The following is an 11,592-nucleotide window of genomic DNA, read 5'->3' as shown; positions in this document are numbered from 1 at the left end:
CCAAACCACAAAAACTAGGGAAAATTTGACAACATGAAGAGACTGAAGGCAGATAGCATTTACAGCTGAATAAAGAATCAGTAGTTTGAGCCCAACGGAACAATAATAGAATAATAGAGAGTTAAGTGCCACCCCAAGAACTTGCGAGTACATAAATTAGAATTAACAGACAAGAGAGACAATGAAAGCATAGGGGATGCTATTTGGTAGCAATGGTGATGTAAATTCGAATAAAGTAAAGTCAACGAAAAGACAACTTGCCGCCGGCAGACACCGAACCTGTGACCTCCAAAGAACGCATGGGATGCTCCACCAACAGAGCTCAGATAGAACTCAAGAAAAGCGTTATGCGGCCATTCAAAGAAATTTCTTAATACCGTTTCATGCGGCAAAATAAACTGCAAAGCTCTCAAGTAGGCATATATAGAGCTCTAATCCTGCAGTCCTTGGCAACTAATAATGCGATAAACGCTGGGTATATTCTTGAGTTGTTCTGCCGTCAAGGACCATGCTTTTTGAGAACGATACGCACTGCGATAACACTTTATTGATGCTGTTAAACCTAGCAGATAGCCCCGTTACACCGGTCCTTTCTCTCGGCGATTCAGCAGTTCTGCGAGTGGCTGCTGGCAGAGGACAGAGTTATAACTGGCAACGCAAAAGCGACTTCTGTAAGTGACATTTCACTTTGTTCGCGAAATTCACTTATGTGGTCGGAACCATAATGCTGCATGTCATATTTAAACTATTGTTTATTCATCAATGTAGGTAAAGATTGTTCCGTACTTATAAACATCTTATGAAGGAAGGAATACGAAAAGGAGAAGGCAGGGAGGTTAACCAATCTTGTGTTTTAAGGTGCCTTATACCCAACTGCTTATGTCAATTATAATGTATATTACCAAACATCAGTTTTTGAATTGGTTGACCTGCTACGTAACGTAAGTCATGCTAAGGATTGTTTGCAGATGGCATCAAGAAGTCAGGTTCATGAAGTTAAGCGTTTTCAGTCACATGGAGTAGTTCTCGTTGATGTTATATTTCTGAAGAGATAAATCAAATAATAAATACAGCCGCCTGGTGCTCCCTAAGCAAATATAGCCTCATGTAAAACGAAATATACTATCCACTTTACGTTAGCACACAGTCCCAGGTAAAGAACGCTAATGAGTTTGTTATGCAACTTTGTACAACTATCTTACGGTCATACCTAAATCTCATGCTATTAGTTAAAAAGGCGACACTTCAAAAGCCGTCTACGCATAATTTTCAGATAATATCTCATAAGGATTCACGCCGCAGGTAGACACACTACAATAACCTCAGTGTCTATTGAAGTTCATATGACAAAGTTTTGTAGAAAGCAGGAAGAAAGCAAAGAAAAGGCATGCATTAAGGATGAAAAATGATTGCTAGGGTATGCGCTGTTCATCTGCATTCACAACACCTAGAATATTCGCGTAGTAGTCACACTTGGGCGATGCACACTTACCGAACTGCAGCATGGCTTGTTCATTACTGTATTTTGAAGCTGTATCCTCAGCAAGATGCATGTCCGGCCCTTACGGTCAGAAAATATGTCGTGGATTAAGAAATAAGCAACGCGTGGCTCCCCAGGCCCAATTGCAAAACGCGGAAGAAACCGATGTACGAAGCAAATATTACGTACGTTGCAGTGCAGAAAAGGAGCATAGCGTACGCAATAATACAGAATCAGGCAAATTAGGCTGATAAGTTTCGCAAAAAATGGTGAATATAGCTAAAAATTATTGCATTTGATGAATTTCTTACCTTCCTTGAAAGTTTCTTTAAATTCTAACAACTTGTTCTGTCAGACGCATGAAGTGGAGAGATCAATAACATTTTATCGCTAAACTTTTTTTTTTCACGAAATGTGCACTGTGTACATTTGTCCTGCCTATACAAGTGGGTTTGGCCAACGTATGTCTTTCTGTTATATGTTTCTACATAAGTAAACAAATTTCACTGCCCTGAATAAAGTGAAGTGTTTGGTCTCGCATCTCTAATCTCATGCGACAAGCTTCACGCACCTGCATAATTGAATAGTAAAATTTAGTTCACAATGCATTTGTATAACTTTTAAGACATCTATATCTATAGCATGAGAGAAAGCAGGTACTACCGAAAACATACAGCAATATTTTGGTGTGTTTCGAAAACCAATGTACTGTTGTACATTTCAGTATTCTCCCACAAATGATACATTTGCACCTAAACTAACAAAGCGCCAAGAGGACTGTGCCGAAGAAAGACCGACAAACGCAGAACACGCCTTACTGTTAGGATTTTTCACTTACGTGATATCGTATTGCAGGCATTTTGGTCCTCACTACAATGGACGAAGAACTGTACAAGAACTTCGAAGGACTGCCATTGTTTGATTTCTACAACGAGGAATCCGTCCGCTCAGCAAAAAAATATAAACCTCGACACGGAGACGTTATTTTGGTTGCATACCCGAAGAGCGGCTGCAACTGGACGCATTTCATAATTTGGAACATAATGACAGAAGGCAAGCAACCTAATGACGTCGTGGAACTGGGGCTGATGTCACCATTTCTTGAAGTAACTGGAGCCGCAGCAGCAGAAAATTCACGAAGGACAGGTCCCATAGTAACTCATCTTCCTTATAGCGTCTTTACGCCGGTGGACCATGCGAAGTACGTCTACGTAGCCCGGAATCCCTATGATTGTGCCGTATCGATGTACCACTTTCTCAAAGGACTGACGCCGAAGACATACACGGATGTTTGCTTTGAAAAATTCCTGTCTCTTTTCCTGTCAGGAAAGGTAATCTTTTCCATTCAGCTCAATTGATTATTGAACTACATATACACATAGATGAATTACGTTTCTGTATTGGATGCAATCTGTAGTGGATTGTGCCAACATCACTAGAAAATTGCCGGCTTCACTGATATATTAATTACACCAAGGCATGTATTTTACGTCTAGCTACTATACAGCTATTACACCTACGCATGCTTCAACTAAAGAAGATCTGCTGCAATAAGTCATTGGCAAAGTATGAAGTTGGCAAACAGAACATCGCATAATAAGTGACACAGAAAAATTGGCGCTGGACCGTTTCCTTTTTCTCTTTTGACACCAGATCTCTAATGGGTGAGGTTTGCCACCTGTCATGGATAGAAAATTATGATCATCATGAACCGGCGCGCGCTCAATCACCGCCCAAGCATTCTGTACAGATGGTTAACAAGAGAAGCTGAAACAGAGTGGGTTTTGCCCAATTTCTGTGACACATACGAGCTATAGGACATTTACGGCAGGGCTGTTATGGTCGAGGGTTACCGTGTGTCGTAGATAGAAAATTATCATCATGAACCAGCACGAGCTCAATGGCCGCCCGTAAATTCTGTACAGATGGTTGACAAGAGAAGCTTACACGTGTCCACGAGCTCTGCTGGGAACCAGCCTCGCCCGACTTACTGGAAACTCCGTAATCTTTAGGGGCAAAGCAGCTTAAAGGGCCCCTCACCAGGACACATAGCAAATTTAGTTAGACGCTGGAAGTAGTTGTGTGCAAAATGAAGAGCAGTATGCCGCAAGTATTTTTCAAATCAGTTCATTACGAGCTGAGAAAAACAATAATTTGTAGCGGCGCGAAACCATGATACGAGGAGGCGAGTTTCAACCCCTTGCCACTCGCCCCGTGTAGCCTTCGCAAGCCAAATCCCTTCCCTGCCGTTTTCACTTTTCACATACGCATGAACACGTCATGCGCATGCATGGTCACGTACGCATGACGTGCCCTAGCCAGCCTGAGCACGCGAGCGGCGTTGCACGGCCGCTACTGTTTTTTTTATTGTAGCGGCCGTGGACCTTGTGTCAGCGATCTCTGTGGTGTACTGCCTGTTTCTGCGGCACAGGCATGAGAGTTCCGAGATTTGTACGGGCACGAGAGTGGCGGTATCATGAGCCAGTGCCGCATTAACGTTTACTTGAACGCGGTAGAATAAGTGAGCATATTGAGTACTCGAACGCGCCAGACCTTACTTCGTTTCCGGCGCTGGCGTCTGCTCGATGCGCTAACCGCGGGGGCACAAACGCATGCGAACCGGAGGCGCATTAGGCCCGCATCTCGCTGCAATTAACGGGAAAAAATGAAAAAGACGTACACATTGCGTTTTTTTGTGTTATTATTTTTCTCAAGTTTTATTCATCTATTCAAGTAACAAATTACACAAACTACACATGTCGTGTCAAATAATTATCGCAGTGTCACGTGCTGCTGTTGGCGATATCAGAGTACAGTCGTCTACGTAGAGGACCGACGTCACAGTACTACCATCTACGTAGGGCCATTCCCTCATGTACGTCATCCCCTCATTCTCTGGGCGCACGCCCGCGAGAGGACGGGCAAGCAGCGTTCACCTTGAAATTTGGCCCATTTCTGCGGGCCGTAGCGTTGCAAATTTTGGCAGACGTGGTCGTGAACGCCCACGGTATGCATTTCGCTCGTTAGTTCAAAATTGTCAAACCTGGTGAGGGGCCTTATAAGGCTGAGGCGTGTCCGTCCATCCGTATGTCGGCGTCCGTGCTTACACACCTACTCGATCACTCGTCATGATTAACTTCGTGGAGATGCGTGGTTTTAACAATATGTTTATTAATAGACTACTATCAATCATAATTGTGACAGAACAATATATAACGCCCCCAAGCACAAACCATTATGCTAGTCGGCGACTTCAACGCACACATTACGGACCTGAGGACCTAGCTTTGTCGTCGACTCTCAGTGTCCGGTGTCACGGTATATAGAAAACCATTGCTATAGTGAAACACATATGTTTGTATGTGAATGAAAAAAAGTTTGTAATAGACGAACATCCATCATAATTGTGACGGAGCAATATAAAACACCTACAAGCACGAACCCTTTATAATAGTCAGCGCCTTCAGCGTAGACACTACGGACCTTAGGACCTAGTTAACACTGACTGGGCCCTAGTTTTGTTGTCGACACTATTTGTCGCTTTATGTTACTCAGTTTACATTGTACGGGGCAAAGCTCGGGTAACGTACGGTTTTTACTTACCCATACGATACCCAGAGCTTCGCCCAGTCCTCACGATTTTCTTCGTGGAGGTGCGTCTTTTCTTATGTGGTGCCTTGTTTGCCAGTTCGGGAATTGAACAAGACGTAACTTGAAAGAAATAACTATGAGCTCAATAAACTTTAGTAAGAATCTGAGCAACAGTGCTGGCGCTGAATTCAATCTGATGACTAGTGTTTTTTTAGATGTTCCTTGTTGTAAATTTAGGACTTGCACGTACATTCTTTCGGATGGTATTCAAAAGATAAAGGGTTTACAGAATGTGTGACAGCAATTGGTCATAGCGCTCAACAATACGGAAACACATAAACTGTATCGCGGAGGGCTGACAGCGTAACAATACTTCCACACTGCTCACTTTTCAAAAAAAAATTCATATGCATCAACTTTTTTTTGCGTCTATTCTGTTGCTTAAAGAGATTTTCATTGCATGTGAGATGACATATTTGATTTTGTATATGAACAGGGAAATTTCGCGTCTTCAATTATGGATGCGCTTTAATTATGGCTACAAGTACTGAAAAGAGAGTTTTTGAGCAATGACGTTTCTTATGTTTGTTATTGAGCTAGGAATAATTATTTCAAAACGAATTTTTTGCTGAACTTCTAAATATTCCGTTTACAGAATAAGCTCGCGTTGTCAAAGGGGGTGTAAAGGTGTGGAAAGCTAAACAAATCTGCATGATCCAGGCAAAGCGTTCCTTATTAAAACAGTCAGAAGCCTGATTTAAAAAAAAAGCCAGACAGCGGTAGTAGCCTTCCCGTATTCAAGGGAAAAATCAGAAGAGCGCTGCAGCAGCAGACAACATTCGCTAGCACGTGCGCAACTTTAGTGGCGTGCGCAGTTTCTGGCACCCATAGCCATTTCATGTTATTTTTAGCGCGAATGGTGCAGACTAGTCAATTGCAGGGGATCTTATAATGTGCACAATGTTTCCTGTATTTCTGAAAAAGACTCAATAGTGCTTGTAGACAATATTCTTTCGAGCGCATATGCAAACGACCTTATTCCGCTTTTGGGCCAAATGTGTTTCTAGTATCACTTATTGCGCATGCAACCCAAAGAAAAAAGTTCTGTTATGACGACAGCATGTCATATGATGTGGTGATATTTGATCTTCACAAATGTGCTGAGGTATATATTTTAACATCAAGTAAGGTTGGCGTTTGACATGCAGAATACAATGCGGAAATTTATCAACGCGCTTGAGCGTTAAGCATCTCAGTTGGGGTATACGATCAAGTATAGGTAACGGCAACCACACTTTTATTAAGTCAATGTTATGCCATTTTCGTGGAAACCGGTACACCAGAACGTGGCGTGAAGTTGAAAGAATATACGACCTTATTTTGTCATAGTCAGATGAAATAATTCAAATCATAGCTAATCAGTGGTAACAGATGTGAAGGGATACGTGTCATACCAAGCTAAGGTATTTGATGCAGGAATGTTTATACAGACATTACTTTTTATTTCAGGCATTTTATGGGGACTACTTTGACCACGTGCTGCCGTGGTACGAACACCGCCACCAGCCCAACATCTTACTCATTACCTATGAACAGCTCAAAGCCGACACTAAAGGAATGGTCCTGAAGATCGCAGAGTTTCTTGGTCCGGAACACTACGCGAGAATTTGTAGTGATGACACTCTTCTTCAGAGAATACTAGACAACTGCAGTATGCAGAGCATGAAGGCCATTTTAAGAGATGGCGTAAGCGCGCGGGTGAAGAAAGTTGTTGAAACAACGTCAGATAAGTCACTTCAGCCAGTTGAAACAATTAAGAAGACGTCAGAGACGAACACAGAGATGCATGAGGGTGGTCACTTTGTTCGCAAAGGTTTAGTGGGCGACTGGAAAAACTATTTCACAAGCGAAGAGATAGCCCGCACGAAGAAGTGGATTACTGAAAGGACTAGGGGAAGTGATGTGATGTCGCTTTGGGATGGAGTGTCTCTGCCATAGATAATCCTCATCTAATCACGTCCCGAGTCGCAGTAGAAACTGGAACGGGGAAGGGCAATCCCGTAGAAACATAACACATTTCCTTCCTTAGTAAACACTCCAGCCTAAGTTGCTTGGCAGAACGCGCACCCTATAACTCATTTCACTGATGACACATATTTGGCGCATGAGAACAAATGAGGTGCTGTGCCACTTAAAATGCAACACACAGCGCTATTGTTTTTTTGCAACTGGGTAGTTGAAATTACATTCTTCAATATCTACAATCACTTCGTTTGAAACGAAGTATTCATTCTACGTTTAATACACTGAACAACACATAACTGCCGTATTTTCAAAACAATATTTTCAAACATTACATTAATGTCTATGGACTAACCTCTCACACGCAAGATGCTATTACTATCACATGCATTACGTTGTTTCACAAGGCATGGGAATGTTACAAATTCGAATATTAAACGCTTTCGCCTTTACCCTGCAGCGAAGATAAGTTATTGCTGTTCTAAAAAGAAAATGCTGTCAAACTTCTCAAGAAACGACAGTCGGCATGGTCTCGCATGTATGAAATCTATGTAAACATTACAATCAACTCCTAGCGGTGTGCTGTAGAATACCAATAAAACTTTTAATAGATCAAGTACGGCTATGTCTATTTGTCACAAAACGTTGTTGCATTTCGCGCCACTCTTTCAGCTTTATGTTGTATTTAATACACTTAGCTTAAGCATACATAATGACCCAATAATCAAAAGAAAATGCATGAATGCTTTCTTCATAAAAAAACAAGCGTTTTACACTAAAGCAATGTGTCCCAGGGAAAGTGGACTCTAATTAGATATAACAATCTGTATTTCTGTGATTGTTGTGCTGTTATTTGCAGCAAGGTTGTCGAGGTACATAAAAGAAGCGCTTAAAGGGACACATCAGAGATTAAAGCCAGGGGGCCATAGCTCGTGCAACTTGCCGTGGGGCACAATATTTTTTTTTAAGTTGTCCTTTAAAAAATCTCAGAAAGTCATGTGATTGGCGCAGCTAGTCAGTAAAAAAATACAAGAGGCGCTGATACATGTTCAGCGGTGCTGTCAGATGACCTTCATAATGACTGCGAGTAAATTTCGCTTCTTAAACGATGTTGCGTAATTTGTATACGTAGTCCACGACTCAAGGGCAAATTTTACTGATAGATGTTCAGCTTGATTATACACATTAAAAATTCCCCTAACTCCTGTGTACAGCGCGTGCATAATGTTGTACTCAATGACCTTGTACACACTCTGGCTCCGATCTACTTCACTGCACCGGCTGTGGCAGCTTAGTGGCTAAGTAGCTTTGACGCTAAGCTCAAAGACGTGGCTTAAATTCGCTTTTACCGTGGCTGCATGTTGGAGTGGAAAGAATTGAACATTAAATCCGACCAATGTGTGCATTGCAATCGCATCGCGGAATTGGTAAGTGAAACGCCATCATTCGACGTCTCTGTAATGCCAGCACACTCGATTACACAATGATTTTGCTCATTTTCCCGGAGCTAACGTTTACTTCGAATAAGGTACTACTGCCGCCACAACGCGGTACAAAGCAGAACTATTGCATACTTCCTTCAAAGGCTGTTCACTAGATGGCGAATCGATACCGCTGAAGCAGGGCAGTCTCCGTATACCTTGAAACTGCGCGCGTATTTCGGCTCCCTAGATGGAGTGTCCGAGAAAAAAACGCAAACAAAGTGTAGCTGCTGCTAATCCACCCTGATATCCACAGTCTGATGACAATACACGCCGTTTATGTGGACACTTTTAGATAATCTTGCCTACAGGAGTGGAGTTGTCTAAATGCGCACTCAACTCTAGACACAACAGCGTCTTCACTAATTCCGCGATTGAAATGCATTCACTCTGGCCGTGATTAAACCAAGAGTAAAGCTTAAGGGACAGTTCAATTGCTTGTATTGAGAAGCGTCAACGAATCTTTGTTTCCTTTATATGAACATCAACGTATGAGTCAGTCAAGCGTGAAAATGTGAAATAGGAAACATTTAATCGCGAGTAAAACGCACTTTGGCCATTTCTATCTATCTATCTATCTATCTATCTATCTATCTATCTATCTATCTATCTATCTATCTATCTATCTATCTATCTATCTATCTATCTATCTATCTATCTATCTATCTATCTATCTATCTATCTATCTATCTATCTATCCAGGCGCCTGCGCATGAGCGCTCTCGTGGTCACCTCTTTGGCTTGGTGTATGCCAAAGTTGGCACAGGAATGTACTAGTATATGACGAACACGACTGACAATCATGTTTCTACATAGCTTTATTCAGCAGAATTCTTCTAGAGCACCCGTGCCCCGAGATATCGAACTGCGAAGTTTAATTGTCGTTCGCATGATTACACATGCAAGACAGTGATGAGCGGCGCAATGCATAAGAGGAAACAGGGAAGGCCCTGCATCCCCGTATTACGTTATGTGCCTGCTGTGTACGGTGTTTAGTTTGACAACGGGGTGGAGGGACAGGCAAAACTGATAACTAAGTACCCCACTTTCGCTCTCAGCTGCTGAAATGATGTAACAACAGCGCGGTGTGATATACGCATTACATTTTGTCGGTTACGTCCGATCGCGGAAGCAAATGTAATGGCATATTTTCTGTACTATTTGTGGTCGCACTAGAAAATTGTCTTCTCAATTCCGTAGACTTCATTTCCGTAGGCTTCATTTCCGTAGGCTGCTCCTGCATTAAGGCTGGGTGTCGAACGACGATGAAGAACAGCGCTGGGACCCACTGCGCGGCCATGACTGCTTCCACCGGCACAGGGTAGTCAACAGAAAAAAAAAAAGAATTATGGAAACTTCGCACTAGTGGTGCCAAGCATGAAACAAGAGCGCAACTGGGTGGCCTTCCTTGTTTTTCTTCATTTTTTCTTCTCTTTCTTTATCTTTCCCTCTGTTTCTTGTATGAGGTTTTTGGGTATGTTTATTTCTATTTCTTTCTTTCTATGTCTTCCTCTCTCTTTCTATGTCTTTCACCGTCTTTCTATCCTTTTTTGTCTTTATTGCCTTTATTTCTCTGTATTTTTTGTAGCGTTTTGTAGCGTTAGCTACACTGGCCTAGCCGAGCCAGTTTCGCGTGGCTCCTCAAAAGCAGTGCGGCGCATGCGCGAGGATCAGTGATGTCACACAGCTGGCGCATCGGAGCCGGCACCTCCCGCGCATTCCGCTGCTGCCGCGCCCGATTCGCTGCCGCCGGTCTGCGCTTTCCAGCGGAGTGACGTCGTAGCCGAGGTAGACTTACTGGCGCCGGCGCGCGCGCGGCTATTCGCCTTCGCTGTGCAGTCGCCGTCTGACACTGCGCTGGAGCCGCTTGATAGCGCCTCCAACTGGCGTTTGTCAGTGAGGTTTAGTCAAGGAGAAGGAGAGCGCTAATGCTGCTCAACGGCGCAGAAGAGCGGAGAAGCTTAACTCATCGGATCCCGAAGTAGTTGCCTGGCAAAATAGGTATACATGCGCCACATTATATGCATACCATGTGTGTGTCATTGGAGCAGCAGTAAGCATGATAATCAAGCCAATCCTTGACATTCAGGAAAGCTAAGAACAATCAGCTGAACCTTTGCTAACGCTACGTTATCCTGGCATAGCCGAACTAAGCCACTGCAACATTTTCTTTCTCTCTCTTTCTTCGTATCGCTTTACTTCTGTCTCTCTCTTTTCTCGCTTCCTTTCTCTCTCTCTCTCTCTCTCTCTCTTTCTTTCTCCAATTTTCTATTTTCTTTTTTTTCTGTCACGTTATTTATCTCTCTTTCACGTGTTTCACGTGCTCCACGTTGCCGAGCACAGTTTTCGTTTAACGCTCGCTCCTGCTGCACTCGGCAGTGGGGCTAGTCCAATTCCTGTGGCGCATACCCACCTGTGGAATTTTTTTTTTTTGCAACACCGCACAAACTACGGCGCGATACGACAGCTTCACTGTTAAAGAATTTGGCACGGTAATTGCAATGGCCAGGACAAATGGAAATGCACTATTAGCGACTGGGCTGTGCGTGGCTCGTCACCCACATCGTCCATTTCTATCTAGGTCAACGTTCATAACCACGGTTCGGCCGCTCCCCCATCTACCCCATTTTCTGCTTCGCTCCCCAAACACGTGCCTCAATTTGTTCGGCGTGGGATGCAATAACACTGATGGGAGGGTGAACGAGTACAGAGAGAGAGAGAGAAAGAGAGAGGAAGCGAGAAATGTAGAGAAAGAAAGGGGAGAAAGAGAACCAAATATATAGAGAGGGAGAAAGCAAGAAAGGAATAGACATAAACATAGACAACAAAGACAGAAGAAACAGAGATGCAAAGAAACAGAAAAATAAAGATAAACGAGGAATGCTGCCCATCTTCGCACTACCTTGAGGCTCGGTACCACTTGCGAGAAGGTGCCTTAATTTTTTTTTATTGGATGATCATTTGCGGTGCACGGTGTTCCAGAATGCTGGCGCAGGTAAGGATGCGAACATTTTCTTT

The 11,592-nt window shown here is 43.1% G+C and overlaps 1 protein-coding gene across 1 annotated transcript; it reads left to right on the top strand.

Annotated features, from left to right (window-relative positions):
• The first annotated feature begins 608 nt into the window (after positions 1-608).
• On the top strand, positions 609-7,634 carry LOC119373938 (sulfotransferase 2A8-like). The gene is made up of 3 exons (XM_037644001.2): positions 609-671; positions 2,336-2,811; positions 6,581-7,634. The coding sequence occupies exons 2-3, from the start codon at positions 2,356-2,358 to the stop codon at positions 7,067-7,069; spliced, it is 945 nt and encodes a 314-aa protein (XP_037499929.1). The 5' UTR covers positions 609-671; positions 2,336-2,355; the 3' UTR covers positions 7,070-7,634.
• Positions 7,635-11,592: the final 3,958 nt, after the last annotated feature.

This window comes from Rhipicephalus sanguineus, chromosome 11 (genome assembly GCF_013339695.2).
Source record: "Rhipicephalus sanguineus isolate Rsan-2018 chromosome 11, BIME_Rsan_1.4, whole genome shotgun sequence".
Classification (NCBI taxonomy): Eukaryota; Metazoa; Arthropoda; class Arachnida; order Ixodida; family Ixodidae; genus Rhipicephalus; species Rhipicephalus sanguineus.
This window is presented reverse-complemented; position numbering and strand designations above follow the sequence as displayed.

What these genes read in the sequence shown, in the direction of transcription:
- LOC119373938 (XM_037644001.2), top strand. Translation starts at nt 2,356, where the DNA reads ATGGACGAAGAACTGTACAAGAACTTCGAAGGACTGCCATTGTTTGAT. An exon ending in CTCTTTTCCTGTCAGGAAAG is followed by an intron (nt 2,812 to 6,580) that starts GTAATCTTTTCC and finishes TTTTTATTTCAG; the next exon opens with GCATTTTATGGGGACTACTT.